The sequence below is a fragment of the Nipponia nippon genome, unplaced genomic scaffold (assembly GCF_047370975.1).
Source record: "Nipponia nippon isolate SJK-2023a ecotype South Korea unplaced genomic scaffold, ASM4737097v1 scaffold_4, whole genome shotgun sequence".
NCBI classification, from domain to species: domain Eukaryota; kingdom Metazoa; phylum Chordata; class Aves; order Pelecaniformes; family Threskiornithidae; genus Nipponia; species Nipponia nippon.
Window position 1 is genome coordinate 126,880,459 of NW_028262358.1, and position 14,658 is coordinate 126,895,116.

General features: G+C 48.4%; 1 protein-coding gene across 1 annotated transcript in view; it reads left to right on the forward strand.

The window, feature by feature from the left end:
- Positions 1-147: 147 nt before the first annotated feature.
- The window catches only part of NRBP1 (nuclear receptor binding protein 1), a 43,964-nt gene continuing 29,453 nt past the window's right edge, over positions 148-14,658 (forward strand). The window contains exons 1-2 of the mRNA XM_087774901.1: positions 148-293; positions 540-762. Coding sequence (XP_087631027.1) covers positions 556-762 — 207 coding nt within the window. The 5' untranslated portion in view covers positions 148-293; positions 540-555. The remainder of the gene's footprint in view (positions 294-539; positions 763-14,658) is intronic.

A 14,658-nucleotide genomic window follows, 5' to 3' on the forward strand; every position in this document is an offset into this window, starting at 1 on the left:
GACAACGCCTCTCCCGCGTTCTCATTGGTTATCGCTCGGGGCCAAGTCGCCCCGCCCTCCCCGCCCCGCTTCACGGCCTTCCACCCACTGAGCGCGCGGGCGCCCCCTATCTGATTATAGACCCAGAGCCCCGCCCAGTCGTGGAGGCTGACGGCACGCTCCCGCGCTCTGATTGGCCGTCGGGCGGGAAGCCCCGCCCCGGACGGCGCGTTACGCAGCGCGGCGGTTGGCGGTGTCGGCCCGTCGGCGGAGTAGCGACGCGCTTGGGGACCGGGAGGTGCCGGGTGAGCCCGGTAAGTCTGCGGCCCCCTGCCCCCGCTTCCCCCCCTGCCCCCGCTTCCCCCCCTGCCCCGTCTCTGTGCGGTCCTCCGCCGCCCTCCGTCTCGAGCCGGAACCGGCTCGGTCGGGCGCCACCAGCAGGCCCGGGGCGCGGCCCCGGCTGACAGGCCCGGCGGGTGCGGCCCGGTCCGGCCCGCCGGGCCTGGTCTGGTCTCGCAGCCGCTTTGCCTCGGCTCACGGCCCGCGCCTCTGGCCCGCAGGTTGTGCGACCGCAGCATGTCGGAGGGCGAGTCCAAGCAGGTGCCGAGCGGCGGCTCCGACTCAAAGCCGGAGTCGGCGTCGTCCGGCCCGGGAATGACCTCAGTGTCTGCGCCGGTGACTTCTGCGGCGCCCCCGGAGGAGGAGGAGGAGGAGGAGAGCGAGGACGAGTCCGAGATCCTCGAGGAGTCGCCGTGCGGCCGCTGGCAGAAGCGACGCGAGGAGGTCAGTGCCGGGGCCGGACCGCCGGGCTGCGCAGGGGAGCCCTGACCGAGCCGGGCAGGGCGTGGGACCTGTGCGGGCTCTTGTCTTGCCCCACTGCCTGTCCTCCTTCCAGCTGTCTTCTCCCCGATGGCGAGGGCCCGTCGCGCTCCTGGGGTGGCAGGGAGATGGGTAGCCCTTCACGAGCTGTGGGGCCGCCTTTTCTCAGGCTCAGGAGTGTGGAAGCCAGAGCGTGGCCTGCTTTTCTCCCTGCTTGTTCGTTGTGCTGGAGGCTCTTCTGTACGGGTGGTGTCAGGGCCGGCTGTTGCTGCTGTGTTGAGCAAGGAGTGTCTCCAGCACTCCTATGTGCGTCTCGTTTTGCAGATCTTTGGCTCTGGGGATGATGAAGAGCAATGACTAGATAGTCCTTGGTGTTCGCTAGGGAGCGTGAAGTGAACAGTACCTGCTGTGGAGGCAGTCAGTTACCCAGGCTCATCAGCTGTTGAATTATGCCTTGGTTTTGGTTTGCTTTGAAGTCTTCAATTAGGATAAAGCATACCCAGTTCATGCAGACTTGTTTCTTGGCTTGTCTGATTCACGTCCGCTTCTTAGTGCGTATATCAGAATTGTCCTGTATGAAGACACAAGTAGATTAGATCTTATTGTTTTGGACCTCTCCCTTTTTCCACTCTTTGCTGTGCTCTGTTTATCTTGTTGGGGGCTGTCTCCAGAAACTGGTTTCTGCTTTGTGTTGGCTCAATGAAACCTGCTGTGGCTGGGCAAGGTGTACAGCTGTGGTAGTTGCTGAAAGACAGAAAATGTTAACTCCAATGCTGCGGCAAAAGTGCTGATGTAGCTTTTCTCAGCCGAGTCAGGGCTGAGTATAGAGGCTCGTCTGCTTTATCTATTATTGTAGACACAGGGTAGTTCAAACTCTGGTGGTGAAAGAGTCATTTGTTCTGATGTGAATTTGGAGGTCAAAGTAAGGTCAAGAATTCTCCGCAGTTCTTTACCTTTGCTTGCTTGAAAGCTGCCTCGGTTCCGTTAACATAAGCCAAATCCTAGCATGGTGTAGTAAGACTGTGCCTTTTCTGGTGAAGCTGTACAGTTTGGGTTGCAATGGGGAGGGTATCCGTATGAAGCTTTAAGTCTGTCCTCCACAATGTATTCCTTACGATAACCTGAAGTGCTCTTTTCTGTGATCTGTGCTGAATTGGCACACACTGGGGAACAAGGTTGATGTTCAGTTTGTATAGTCTTTTCAATATGTTTTATTTATTACCGATCTTTTTGACGCAGAAAGATAAATTTCTTTCCAGGCTTTTCTGTACTCTCCTACATAAATGTAAGGTTTGGTAGGCTCTAGTATTTTCTTTGGATTTCAGTTTCCCCATCTGCAGACAAATTAAGGCCCAAACACAAGAAGTTCCTTACAATTTCGGCATGGCTAAATTACTGTCTTCTAGCTTGAGAACAAGAGTGGCTGGTGGCAAGCCGCCTCTGTACATTAGATGTATGAGCTTTGTTCCACCTTACAGATAGAGGAATGACTGGTGAAGGCCACAAAACGAATTGTTGACTGGCCTGAGGTAAACTTGGGGCCTCTGATTCTCGAGTCTTCATCCATCAAGGTTGCACCGCGTCCCTGCAGGAAGTGCCGATTCTGCGCTGACTGATCCCAGCTGCAGTTGCCCGCATGTGGGCCCTATGTCTCACGTGTGTATGAAAAACACAGGCTTCTAGTGATCATGCAGTTAAATTCTGTTTTGTCTCTTAATTTTGCACGTAAATTTGTGGCTTGAGTAGGCCCACGCTTGTGGAGTGCCATTCATTCACTTTAACCATATGACCTCGTACCCTTTTTGCATTCTTCAGCTTTTGGACTTTACTGTTCCCTGGAGCAAACTTTCCCACTGCAGATGTTCCAGCATGAAATTTATTTTGGAATAACAGCTTTACTTTCTGGGCATCCGAGTATACCAGAGTAAAGCGTCTCTTGGGCCAGCGTGGTCTCCCTGTGAAGGGCTGTTAGCGTGACGGCTCGGTCAACACTGGTTATTCCAGTCCGTGCAGCCATGTAGACAGGCTCTTACTTGCTACCCCTTGGCAGGGAGGAGGTGTTACTCCATGGAAAAGGGATGTGCTGCCCCCTCCCCCGGTGATGCAATCCTCATTCTTTATCTCAGCAGTATCTTCTCTGGATGCTGAATTAGGCAGCCACCTTGGAAGCAACTTAATGTGATTGATCATCTGGAGAGAAAACGGCACGGGTGGTCGCGGAGTAGGATTGTATGCACTATGCGTACCCGGTGTTCCCTGGACGTTACGTTCTTTACCTCTCGCTTTGAGTTGCATACTTGTACGTACATTTGGAAATGTAATAACCTCACTTCTTAAAAAAAAATAATTTTTTTAATAGCTGTAGACTCTTTGTAATCGGCTTCCTTAGAAGAGAGGTGACATTGCAGAGAGGCTGTGCGGAGAGGGGCCCTGTGAATCGGAGGGAGCCGGCTGTCTCTGTCGGCAGGAAGGGTGCAAGTGCTCAGGCTGTTGACCCTAAGTTAGCGGATCTCCGCAGACGAAGCCGCAGCGTGACCCCTCAGCAGGGCTGCCTCTGGCCAGCGCCTCCGCGGTGGCTTCTGGGCACAAAATGGTCGTGGGCAGCGGCACGGGCAGCGATGGCTGTGCCGGTCCCGCTGCCTCCCCCGAGGCGCTGAGAAGCGTCTTTCCGCCCGGGGGGAGCCGTCCCCACGCCGTGCCGAGCAGCCCGGAGCAGAGCGCACCCCGCCGCCGGCCCGGGGCTGGGGAGGGCGGCGGGACGGGCAGCGGCCGGGGCGGGGCGGGGCGGCTCCCCGAAGGACGGCTGCTCCAGCCAATGGCAGGGGGCGGGGAGCGTTACATCACCAGCGCCAGCTCCCATAGGTCGCTCGCCGCCTTGGCCACGCCCAGCGGCGCCCCGGCCGTCGTGCCGGCGGCGGCTCCGCCAGTGTTCGGCTCCCGGCTGCGGCCCGGTGCCGGTGCCGGCCCGGGGCTGGGGCAGCGGGGCCCGGGGCGAGGGCCCGCTCTGACGGAGCGGTCGAGCCGCAGCTGCTGGAGCGCCGCCCTCCGCTGCGCGGGGCTTCTGCCCGGAGCCCCCCTTGCTCGCTCCGTCTTTGTTCCGCTGCAGCGGTCCGAGTCACATGGGAGCTCAGCAGCCCCACCGCTGCCCGCGTTCTCCGGTACACGGGGCGTTCGCTAGCGCATGGGGCTGCGTGTGCTCGATTTGTGTCCAAAGTAAATGAGCAAGTCAGCAGAGGCTGTCTTGGGGGCAGGTTTCAGTTTGTTAGCACCATCAAGTTAGCGGCGTTGTGAATTGCTAGGTCGTATTTTAGCTACAGCAGCCTAGGCTAAACTAGATCCACTAGTATAACTTAAAATATATTGATTCACAAGGGGAAAATAACAACGGGCACAAGTCCAAACTGGGAGAGCGGCGGCTGGGGAGCAGCCCTGCAGGAAGGGGTCTGGGGGTGCTGGTCGGCAGCAGGCTCAACAGGAGCCAGCAGTGTGCCCTGGCACCGAGGGGGCAAACCGCGTCCCGGGGGACATCGAACACAGCGTGGCCGGCCGGCCAAGAGGGGGGATTGTCCCGCTGTAGTCAGCGCCGCTGTGGCCTCACCTGGGGTACTGTGCGCAGGGCTGGGCCCCGCCGTTTGGGAAGGACGTGAAGGTCCTCGAACGCCTCCGGAGGAGGAGCGCTCAGCTGGTGACGAGGCTGGAAGGCATGGCCTCTGAGGAGCGGCTGAGGGCTCTGGGCTTCTCTCGTTCGGAGGGAAGGAGGCTGAGAGGCGACCTCATTGCTCCCCGCAGCTTCCTGCGGAGGGGACGTGGACAGGGAGGCGCTGATCTCTTCTCCCTGGGATCCAGGGACGGGACGCCTGGGAACGGCTCAAAGCTGCATCAGGGGAGGCTCAGGCTGGACACGAGGAAGCATTTCTTTACCGAGAGGGTGGTCAAGGCCTGGCACAGGCTTCCTGGCGGGGTGGTGGATGCCCCAAGCCTGTGGGTGTTGAAGAGGCCTTTGGACGATGTCCTTAATAACGTGCTTTAACTTGTGGTCGGGCAGTTGAACCAGATGATCCTGGTAGGTCCCTTCCAGCTGAACTGTTCTGTTCTATTCCTGCTTAAACCTCAAGTGTAAAAAAGGGTTGTGTTGAGTTCGTTGATTGTAATTTTTCCTAGAGACAGGGAACTTCTGCAGTGCCAAGTGTGTAATTGCTGTGAAAGTTCAGAGTAGTCTTGTGAAATTTTTAACTAAGAACCTACTTTAACTAGATAGAGAACTTTGGGGAAGGTAAGTGTTCTCTTCTTTCTGGAACGTTTAATGAATAGTGCATATGGCCATGCTTTGATATACCTTAAGGGTGAAGTTGCTGTCAGAGTGAGGTGGCTGGGGAGGGAGGGTGGAGAGTAAATGTGGCTCGTCCCATAGGATACTTATTTTCTGTTGGTTAAACAACTTATATGAGAGAAGACTTGGTATCGCTCTGCTCTTTCCTGTACTGTATAACCAAGGTGAGCATTTTCAGATATCTCTCCTGTCCTTAAGCGCTGCAGGAACCATGACAATCTGCTTTCTCATGCTGCTGCTGTGTATATATCGCAAGCATGGGCCTCCTGGTGCGTTGCGAACCGTATTGCTTTCCTACCTGAGCTGAATCCCTCTCTGCAATTGTAGCTATGCCCATGGTCGCTCTCATAACATATACAAAGGTGAGGCTTTCACCCCTGCAAGGAGCTGAAGAGAGACTTTTAACAGGGGAATCTTGTCTCATGACAGAGAGGCATAGAGAAAGCACCCACAGCTTGAGGTGAGGGGAATCACAGGAGGAAGAGACTGGGGCTGACGGGCTCTTCAAGCCTGTGCTTGCCTTGGTCCCTTTTGGCTTTTCTCCCTGACAAAAACCTCTGTTTCTGCTGTCCCCATGTGACACTCCGTTTTCTTCTTTCAGTCAGCATGCATGCATAATTTATTTTTCTTGGGTTGTCCAAGTATCTTCAGAATTATCTGCTATGCCTCCTAGGAATAGAAACTTCTTAATAGAGATGGATTGCAGTGACACGCTTGCAGTTCATTTTTAGACACCTGCCACCGGCTGGTATTAAACCTGAAACCGAGAGCTTGGACTCGGTGCCTACTGTCCCTGAGAGCTACACAGACCATACAGAAAACTGTCCCAAACATAATTGTAGGAAAACTTGTGCTCTGCTGCAGCAGAATCTTTTTTTAATTTTCAGCCCAGTATTACTGTGTTGGGCGTGACAACCTCATGTTAGTGGAAAGGATTTAACCACTCGGACTTAGATGGTCCTATAGTTTATCATGTGTTTAATAGCTATCTATTGACTGGATTTCTTTCTATGCCTTTTCTGGGTAGGAAAACACTGTGTGATTGTATAAGCCAAGACTTTATTATAAGTACTTTGTCGTCATCTTTGTAACATGCTTAGTAAAGAACCCATTTAGTGCCACTGAAAGAATCCGTATCATGTTGTGGATGTGGGAACAAGCAGGTTCCATTTTACGTACGTGTGTGAGCATGTCTGTCGTGGTGAAGAGAGAGAAAAGGACCGAGCAGACCTGGGTATGCTAGACTTTCTCTTCTGCAGGCTCCTTGGGAGGTGTAGTCAATTGGGGTGCAGCTCTTGCCAAATGCTGCTTTGTTCCCTGATACAGAAGACTTTGCAAGGATGTGAAGCCTGACAGTTACAGGAGAAAAAAGAGATAATGGGAGGAAAGGTACTGGTCTCTGCTTGAATAACTTTGCCCTTTCCCTGAGGATATGTCAGGCTGCTCAAGATCAGCAGGAGAACCTTGTACTATGCTTGCAGTCCTGCTTGCATTCAGTCACTTGAGTGGGAATTTGCTCAAGTGCTGACTCGCTCATTCCTGGGCGGACGGCAGACGCAGGGGTTGTGCTTCTTTCCTACAGATTCTAAAATCTTGGGGGTGATTTCTGGGGTGGCTGAAAGGTGATGTTTGAGTTCTTGCTAGCCATCAACAACCTCCCTTGAGAAAGAAATGACCTTGTGATTGTCTGATTTTTTTGTCCCGTGCTTGACGTATTACTAACTTTTTTGCAAGCTCGGCTGCTGGAGCACTTTCTGCGTTATGCCCCCACTTCAGTGGCTGCTGAGATCGAGAGGTTCTTTTTTGTCTCATCCCTGGAGACAAATCTCTTGTATACAAGTGTGTCTGTGCATACAGTGGTTGCTATGTTGATTAATTCTTGTTTTCCTATCTCTGGTATTTTCCACTGTCAGGTAAACTAGATGAAATGTGCAGTCCTTCATAGCTTCCTTTACTGTGACTTGCAGACTAAGACAGGATGATGAAGTTCCACGTGGACCTAGGTTTCAGGTCAAGTGCAGAACTTGGGGACCAGTGTGCACTGTGCCTGTGGGTATGTCCGAGTTCAGTGTTCAATCTTGCTGTTCTTCATTGTATACCGTTGCTGGAAGTTCAGAAAATGAATATAGGCAGCACCGCTGTCTTTACTACACTGCCGTTAGTTTGCTTCTCCTTTTCTTATGAAAGACCTTGCTGTCATTTGGATAGGTGGTTCGCAGCCATTCAGGGGGCCCTTGATGGCTCAGTGGCGGGATGTTACAGCTGAATTTTAGTGCTTGGGCTAACATATGCTCTTGATCCATGCTAGCGCTATGAAATGTTAAGGAAAGAGCTGTGGTTTATGATGAGCTGAACCCAGAAGGACATGAAATCAAATGCTGGGTCTACTGCATCTTAATTTTACCTCTTTGTTGTCTCTTCACTCCTAGTAGGAGTCTTAGTTTCTTGAATCGTTTTTCATCTGGAGCTGGTTGATGACACTTGCACCTCTCAATTTACATTTCTTCAAGGAGACAGAGTGCAGGATTCTTGGAGAGAGAATGCCCATAGACCAGGTGTTTGGATTCTGTGATGCTTGAGTCTGGTTTCTTAGCCGCTGTTGTGACTGGAAAGACACCTGCTGAGGTAGTAAAAGATAAGCACCAGTCTTTCTTTTCCTATCACACATCTGAGTTTCTGTATGTGGGGAAGTGAGGCATTGTTCCTTGGGAAGGTGGCATTTGAGATGCTCTGAGCTTTGGATTCTGCTGCTGGAGAGAGGAAGGGTTGCAGAGATTCTCAAAGCAAAACTAGTGCTAGGAAGGCTGCCAGCTTTTTGACAGGGTTTGGCAATGGACCTGGTTTTTTTTTTTTTTTTTTTTTTCAAGCTGGTGGAGAAAACTAATGCCATGCTATAGCTCTTCTGATTTTACTTGAGCGTTGGGAAGATACTCAAAAGAGGGAGTATATGTAGCCTTTTAACGTTTTTATTGGCTCATCTGGGGGCTTCCTGGAAGGACCAAACCCTTGAGATGTGCTTGAACGAGATGAGGGGCACTGCAGGATGTAGAGGGAATTGAGCCTTTGTCTCGGGCCTGTTGTCTGCAGACCCATTATGTTCTTGCTTATTGACTGTAACAGACAGCTGGCAGCTTGCTTAGTGCCGCCCCAGCCAGCATCGCTTCTCAGCCTTTATGCTGCCTCAGTGGGGGAGCAGGCGCAGGCAGAGCAGCTGTCTGCAGCTTTTCTAGCTTTCCTGGGTGGTTAGAGGTGCTAGTTATGCTCCAGCTGCCTGTGACTGAGGGCTGGGGTTTGCTCTGTGTTCTTTACAGAGCTATTCTAAAAATAACATGGTCCGTGTAGCTTACTAGCAGCACCAAAGCCTTCCCTTTGTCAGACCTCTTGTCTCTTTAGACCTGCACTGGGAGGCCCAGGGGAAGCAATCACCATGTCGTGGTTGATGCTGTTTGGTGGGGGTCAGATGTTACAGCCAGGCTTACGCTTGGGAAGGACCTTACTCCACTGAAGGGCCAGTGGAGGTGAGAGGCTGCTGGCCGTCTCCGACTCCAGGTCCTGCCTGCAGTGAGGCTGTGTGGGAACTCCTGACACGGTGAAAGCACGGCCAGCCACAAATAGGTCAGCACAAACGGGAGCACACCGTATCCTGTTTTTAAGGATCAGTGCTCAGGGAAAATCCCATTTTGCAGGTGTTTCTAGTACCTATTTCCCAGGCCCTCTGTCTCTGCAAAATCTGTCCCCAAGACCTCTTGTCCTATCTTTCTGGCTAGTCTGGCTCGCAGTTCACTAGCAGATCTGTGTGCTTGTATGTGCACATACTCAGAGAGTAAGAAGCACACTTGCACAGAAAATAGTTTGAAAAATAATTTAATAAAAAGACTGTTCAGGTGGTGGTGATCAGGCACAGGAATTGGCTAGCAACTCATCTTGATCCTTCTCTTTCCACACTTTTGGCCCTTCCCTCAAACGTCCCATGAATATTGTACCCAAGTCCTCTTGTTTGATCCCAAAATTGCCCGTCTGCAACATCCCATTATAAGTCCTATATTCCTTTACACAGCATCTCCACTTGGCTTGCATAATATTGCTGAAGGGGTTTCTCCTGTTGAATTGCCTAGGTTGGTTTTCCTAATGGGGACAATGACTTAATTGCTCACCTTTGTGGCCTTGGGAGTCCTTGGTTCAGTGGTTCATCCATCACGGGTTAGGCTGTCTGGGTTCTCTGCCCTGTTGTGGTTCTCCTGATCACTGCTGTGGTTCTTGTCTCTACTTTGAATAGCCCCTACCCAGATATCTTTCCACAGCAGTTTGATGAAACTTTTTTTGGCCTGTTACTTCAGGGAGACTTCTGCAGCTCTGTCTGGAGTTGAGTGAACAACTGTTACAATTGCAGAAGGCAGAAACACATAACTTGAAAAATTGTGATTACAGCGGTAGCAAGAACAACGAGAAAATGTGTAACTACAGTACTCCACTTCCAGATAGAAAACAAATATCTCATGAATATGTGGACTTCTGCTCTAGCTTTTTCATGTTTAGGTGGTAGAGCCAGAGCTTCTGCTGTTAAACCACCAAATAAGAAAGTGAACAGGAGAAGAATGGAAAAAAGACTAAGATGTTTTGCTGTGACAGATTCTCGCAATAATCAGAGGTTGAGTTAATTTGAGCCAGGTAGTGTATGTGGACTATTGTATTTAGTAGTTACAAATGCACACGTTTCAGATAGCTAGTTTAATTTCAACTTGCAGCCATTTTTCCTTCTGATATATATCCCATGGTGGTCAGCTTTACAGTTTAATTTTTTTAATATATATGTGTATATATATATATATATATGTATGTACGTCAGGATCAACTGCTTCCTCATAATTCTCTTTAAAATATGATGTTTGATCACTTCATTGGGTGCTTTTTTGCTCTTGTATTATCAGAAATGGGAAATAATTACTTTCTATTCGTATTCTGTGTGCCATGAGTGATTTTTTACAAGCCTATTCAAGATTTGTACTTACAGCAGTATACCGACTTTTATGGCAGTTTCTATTCCTTTCCTCATAATTCCTAATATTTATCTTTCAACACCTCCTAAGACTAAGTGATGTTTTTCAGAGTTATCGGCAGTGATTTGAAGATCTTGCTACCAAGTGAAAGTGTCACAGAATAACAGGATGGGCTAGCACAGAACAAAAGTAGCTAACTTGGAGTTTAGCCTCTCTGTTTTTTCCCCTCTTTGTGGTGTTTTGTATTACTGGCACTCATCTGAGCTTACTGCCCCTGAGTTTTGGTACTGAGGACTTCCTGAACCTCCCCGTCGGTTGTATTTCCGACTGTCCTCAGGGATATGAACTACCTGTGCTACGTCCTTGGTGTCACGCCTTTGATGAGGGTTTTGATAATGGTACAGGGGTGATAATAGTACAGTAGATATAGAGGTACTGCTGAGTTACTGTAACCTTCCTGATGGACTTCTATCTGAATGGTTTTTTTATTTGTAGGATATTCCCCCCCCCCACCCCCCACCCCCCCCGTTTACTTTGCTGTGCTGTTTCTGTTTCCCTTTGGGAGTTAGGGATGGGGAATTCATTGCCTTTTCCTACTTCCACAGTGCAGCTCAGTAAGACTGAATTCTCTTTGATTCCATTGGATTGCTCATTTGTTTTGAAGCACCAAAGGAAACCAAGCATTTGCCCCTTTGGGCTTCTAGTAGGCAACTTATGTGTTTGTTCGTTATCCGTTAAATGGATGGGAGTGATGCATGTCTCCCTGTGGGGTATCCAGAGCAGTGCTCTTTCTGTTCAGAGCAACTTGACTCTTGTCATACTTTGTTTGTTTGTTAAGTTGCTGATCGACTGAGTGGAGCGTTATCTGACGTGAATTTTTAGTGAAGCCTGTCCCTCAGTATGTTGTTTAACCAGAACTGTCAAAATGCTTTTGGAGAGGCTGGACTGGCCACCAGGCTACAGTCTGCGTGACGGTGGTATGATTCAAAACCCACTGCTTTTCTGACAGAAGAGTTGCCGTTCTCGCTGACAGGATGGAACTGGGCTCCTTGGACAGTGTCCTGGCCCCAAGCTGTGCTCTGCCCTTTGTAGTCCAGCGGTGTGGGCCAGCACGGAGCAGGAATCCCTGGGAGGTGGCAGGGATACTTACTGTGTGTGCTTAAGAAGTATGACTTTGGCTTGTTTCTCAAGAAGGCATCTCCTGAGCTGTTGCGTGTGAAATTACAAGGTCGACTTTTAACTCTGCATTGAAACGGTCAAGATGTGTTCATTTGGTTACACAGACAACCTTATTGCTAATGTATTTTATCTTATTACTCGTTCCAACGTGTAGCTGTCTGGAAGAACCAACTGTTGTATTGGTGGTGGTCAGATTTTCTTTTCCTTATGCTTTCGATTGCTGTATGAATTGGTTTGTATAGCCATAGTAATAATTGGTATTTCCTTTCCTTGAGATGGTTATATTACACTAGTTATTTATTTTAATTTTCTTTTTGAATTAACACCTTTCAAGCATTTTACTACTGCGAATATAATCGCAAAGGCCAGCACTGTCAATTTGTTTAAAACGTGAAGTAGGCTTGCTTCTTTGTTTTGTTGGTTTTTTTTTTTCCTTTTGCCTGCAGCGGATCTTGCATTCTTTGATTTTTTTTTTTTTTTTTTTTTTTTTTGTTCCACTCCAGATTAGCTTCAAATCTCTGAGACAGCTGGTTTTTTTTTCCTCCTTTTGTTGGTAAATACGCTACTTTTTGTTTCACCACAGTTCAATGAGAAGTAATGTTCCTCTGTGGTCAAGCTACTGTCTTCTGTAGGTATATTATCTCTGTTCTCAAGCTTTTGCCAAGCTGGTTGAGCAGAGCTTTGATCGTTTTCTCTGGCTAAAACAAGTGGCCAGGGTAACTGTTTAACATATTCATGCTACTCTTAACCAGATACATTGCTTTTTGTAAGTGTTTGGCCTAATGTGCTGCCATTCCGTGCCACTTCATTCTCTACTGATGTTCTAATTCTTGTGGATTTTTTTTTCCATTTTTTTATCCATTTTTTTTTCTTGATTGTAAATCATTGCTGTCACTTGTGGCTTAGGCTGTATTTTTTTTTTAATTGACAGATCATGTGAACTACAAAATGTCTCTCCAAAAGTCTGTGCCCTTTCAGTGACAGGTATCCAGATGTTTGACAGCTATGGAAAAAATATGCCTTGGACAATTGCAATAACCTGCCTAAAGGAAATATATCTTCCAAACCTTTTTCCCTTAGAGCTAAGTTGTGCCTTGAAGTAACGACATGTAAATATCTTTCCCCCGCTCCCCTTTAATTACTTAAATTCACTTGAAATTCTTCTTGAGTTTCTTTACCTCTTGTTTATATGGACGAAGAGCTACATTGGTATTTCTGCTGCAAATTTTTCTGTGGTTGTGGAGCTGCTTCCTCTGTCTTACTTCAAAAATTCATGCAAAAATGAGTTCAGTTAAAAAACCTTCCTTCATAGTTTAAAAGGTGCGCCTAGTCTATGTGGGCTTTCTGGGAAAGCAACACTTCAGAGTCATGTATTATCTCTAGGAACACAGGGTATTTTATTTGAGCCAGCCTTGTTTTGTCATTTCATCACATGGGCAGCTTGTCTTTGGTCTGGGTCATAAAAGGCCACTGAAAAGGAAACAAGTCAAAACAGCCTTAAATTACTTGACAAAGCTTGCAGGGAGTTAGGGCAAAGTAAGGAGAGAACCTGCATCATCTTCATCCCGTGTTGATGCCCAGGGCATGAGCCCTCTTCAGGGTGAGAACAGTATTTCTGTTGTCTCTTCAGGGCCTGGGTGTACCAGGCTATGTCCGTGGCTGGTTCCACCCCTTACCCTTCAGGGAAAGGCATGGAAGGCAGCATTTTGAATGTGCCATTTTTATTTCTTCCTGCTCAGTCGGGTTTGTGGAGAAGTTGAAATTTATATGCCTACAACTACCTCTGTTTACAGTAGTATTAACTGCCCCATTGCTTCTAAATTGTGACCTGTTAAGCTTGCAACCATCCATCAATTGCCGATAGCTGCTCGGAGGCAACGGCTGGCTGTAACCCTCGGGAAGGTACAGGGCAAGTGTCAGAACATGCTCTCATGGGGGCTTAGGATTCTGCTTTGCTGAGCATGGAGAGGGATGTGGAACAGTGATTTGGCAACGTGAGCAAAGGAGGAAGTCGCTGTCGCCTTTTCAGTTGTCTGTCTGCGTTTTTCTCCTTTTACTCTTCTGCCCAAGCTGTTGAATCTCCTCTTGAACTGAGAAGTACCATCGGTGATGTCAGATGGGTTTGGTGTCTTGAGTCATATCTGGTGCCCTGGAATATTGCCTATGAGTCATGGAAATTATTTACGTTTGGTAAACTTGCCCAGAAATGGGAGAAGATATGATAAATCCACATCTACTGGCTGTATTATCAGGGCAGATTTTGAGTATTTGTCAGTACTTGAGGACTGACTTAATCCAGTAAAGCTCAAAGGTCTTTGAATAGGCAGCAAGTATGGGGAAGGAAGAGAACATAGAGGGATGCATGGGCACTGGGTGTTGGTCGTCATGGCTTTTATCTTGTCCCTGCAATACTAACACATACCTGCCTTTCTGTTGACTGGGGGCTTGTTTAAGCTTTTTTTAAGTGAAAACCTTTTGGCATTCAGCTTTACTAATTGTACTAGGTGTTCTACTAGGTGATACTACTGTCATCCCCGAGATATTTCTTATACTAAAATTTGAAGGAATAAATGTTCTGTCCTTAATTATCTTCATTCTTTCAGCTTTCCTTAATGATGAAACATAACAGGCCTGGCCTGGTATTTAGATGTCAATATCTGTGTGTGTGTGTAATCATGTTCTTACGATAAATGTGATGAATATCTCCTTAAATCAAATATCAGACCTTTTACCCCTCAGTTATGCAGGAGGCAAGGGGTGGGATTGTTCACGCTAAGCTGCTTGTCTCCTGTGATTGTTTTCAATAGTTATTTTCTGTAGCTCAGGCTGTCTTTATGTAATTATGGCCTATATTATTTATTCCTACCTGTGTCACCCCATTGCATTGGGTTTTATCACAATAATTTACTGGTCAGTTTACTGAGCAATCTGTATCACACTAGTTATACTGTTCTTGTTTATCACTCCAGTGTGATTCAGTTTCAGAATATTGAATGGCATTGGGCCTGTTAGGATTCCCTTGAAAGATTATAAAAAAGAATCCCACCTATATTGATTGGCTGTCAGTCTAAGTTGTCAAGCTACTGATGGAGCAGAATAGAAATAGTTCAGCTGGAAGGGACCTACCAGGATCATCTGGTTCAACTGCCCGACCACAAGTTAAAGCACGTTATTAAGGACATCGTCCAAAGGCCTCTTCAACACCCACAGGCTTGGGGCATCCACCACCCCGCCAGGAAGCCTGTGCCAGGCCTTGACCACCCTCTCGGTAAAGAAATGCTTCCTCATGTCCAGCCTGAGCCTCCCCTGATGCAGCTTTGAGCCGTTCCCAGGCGTCCCGTCCCTGGATCCCAG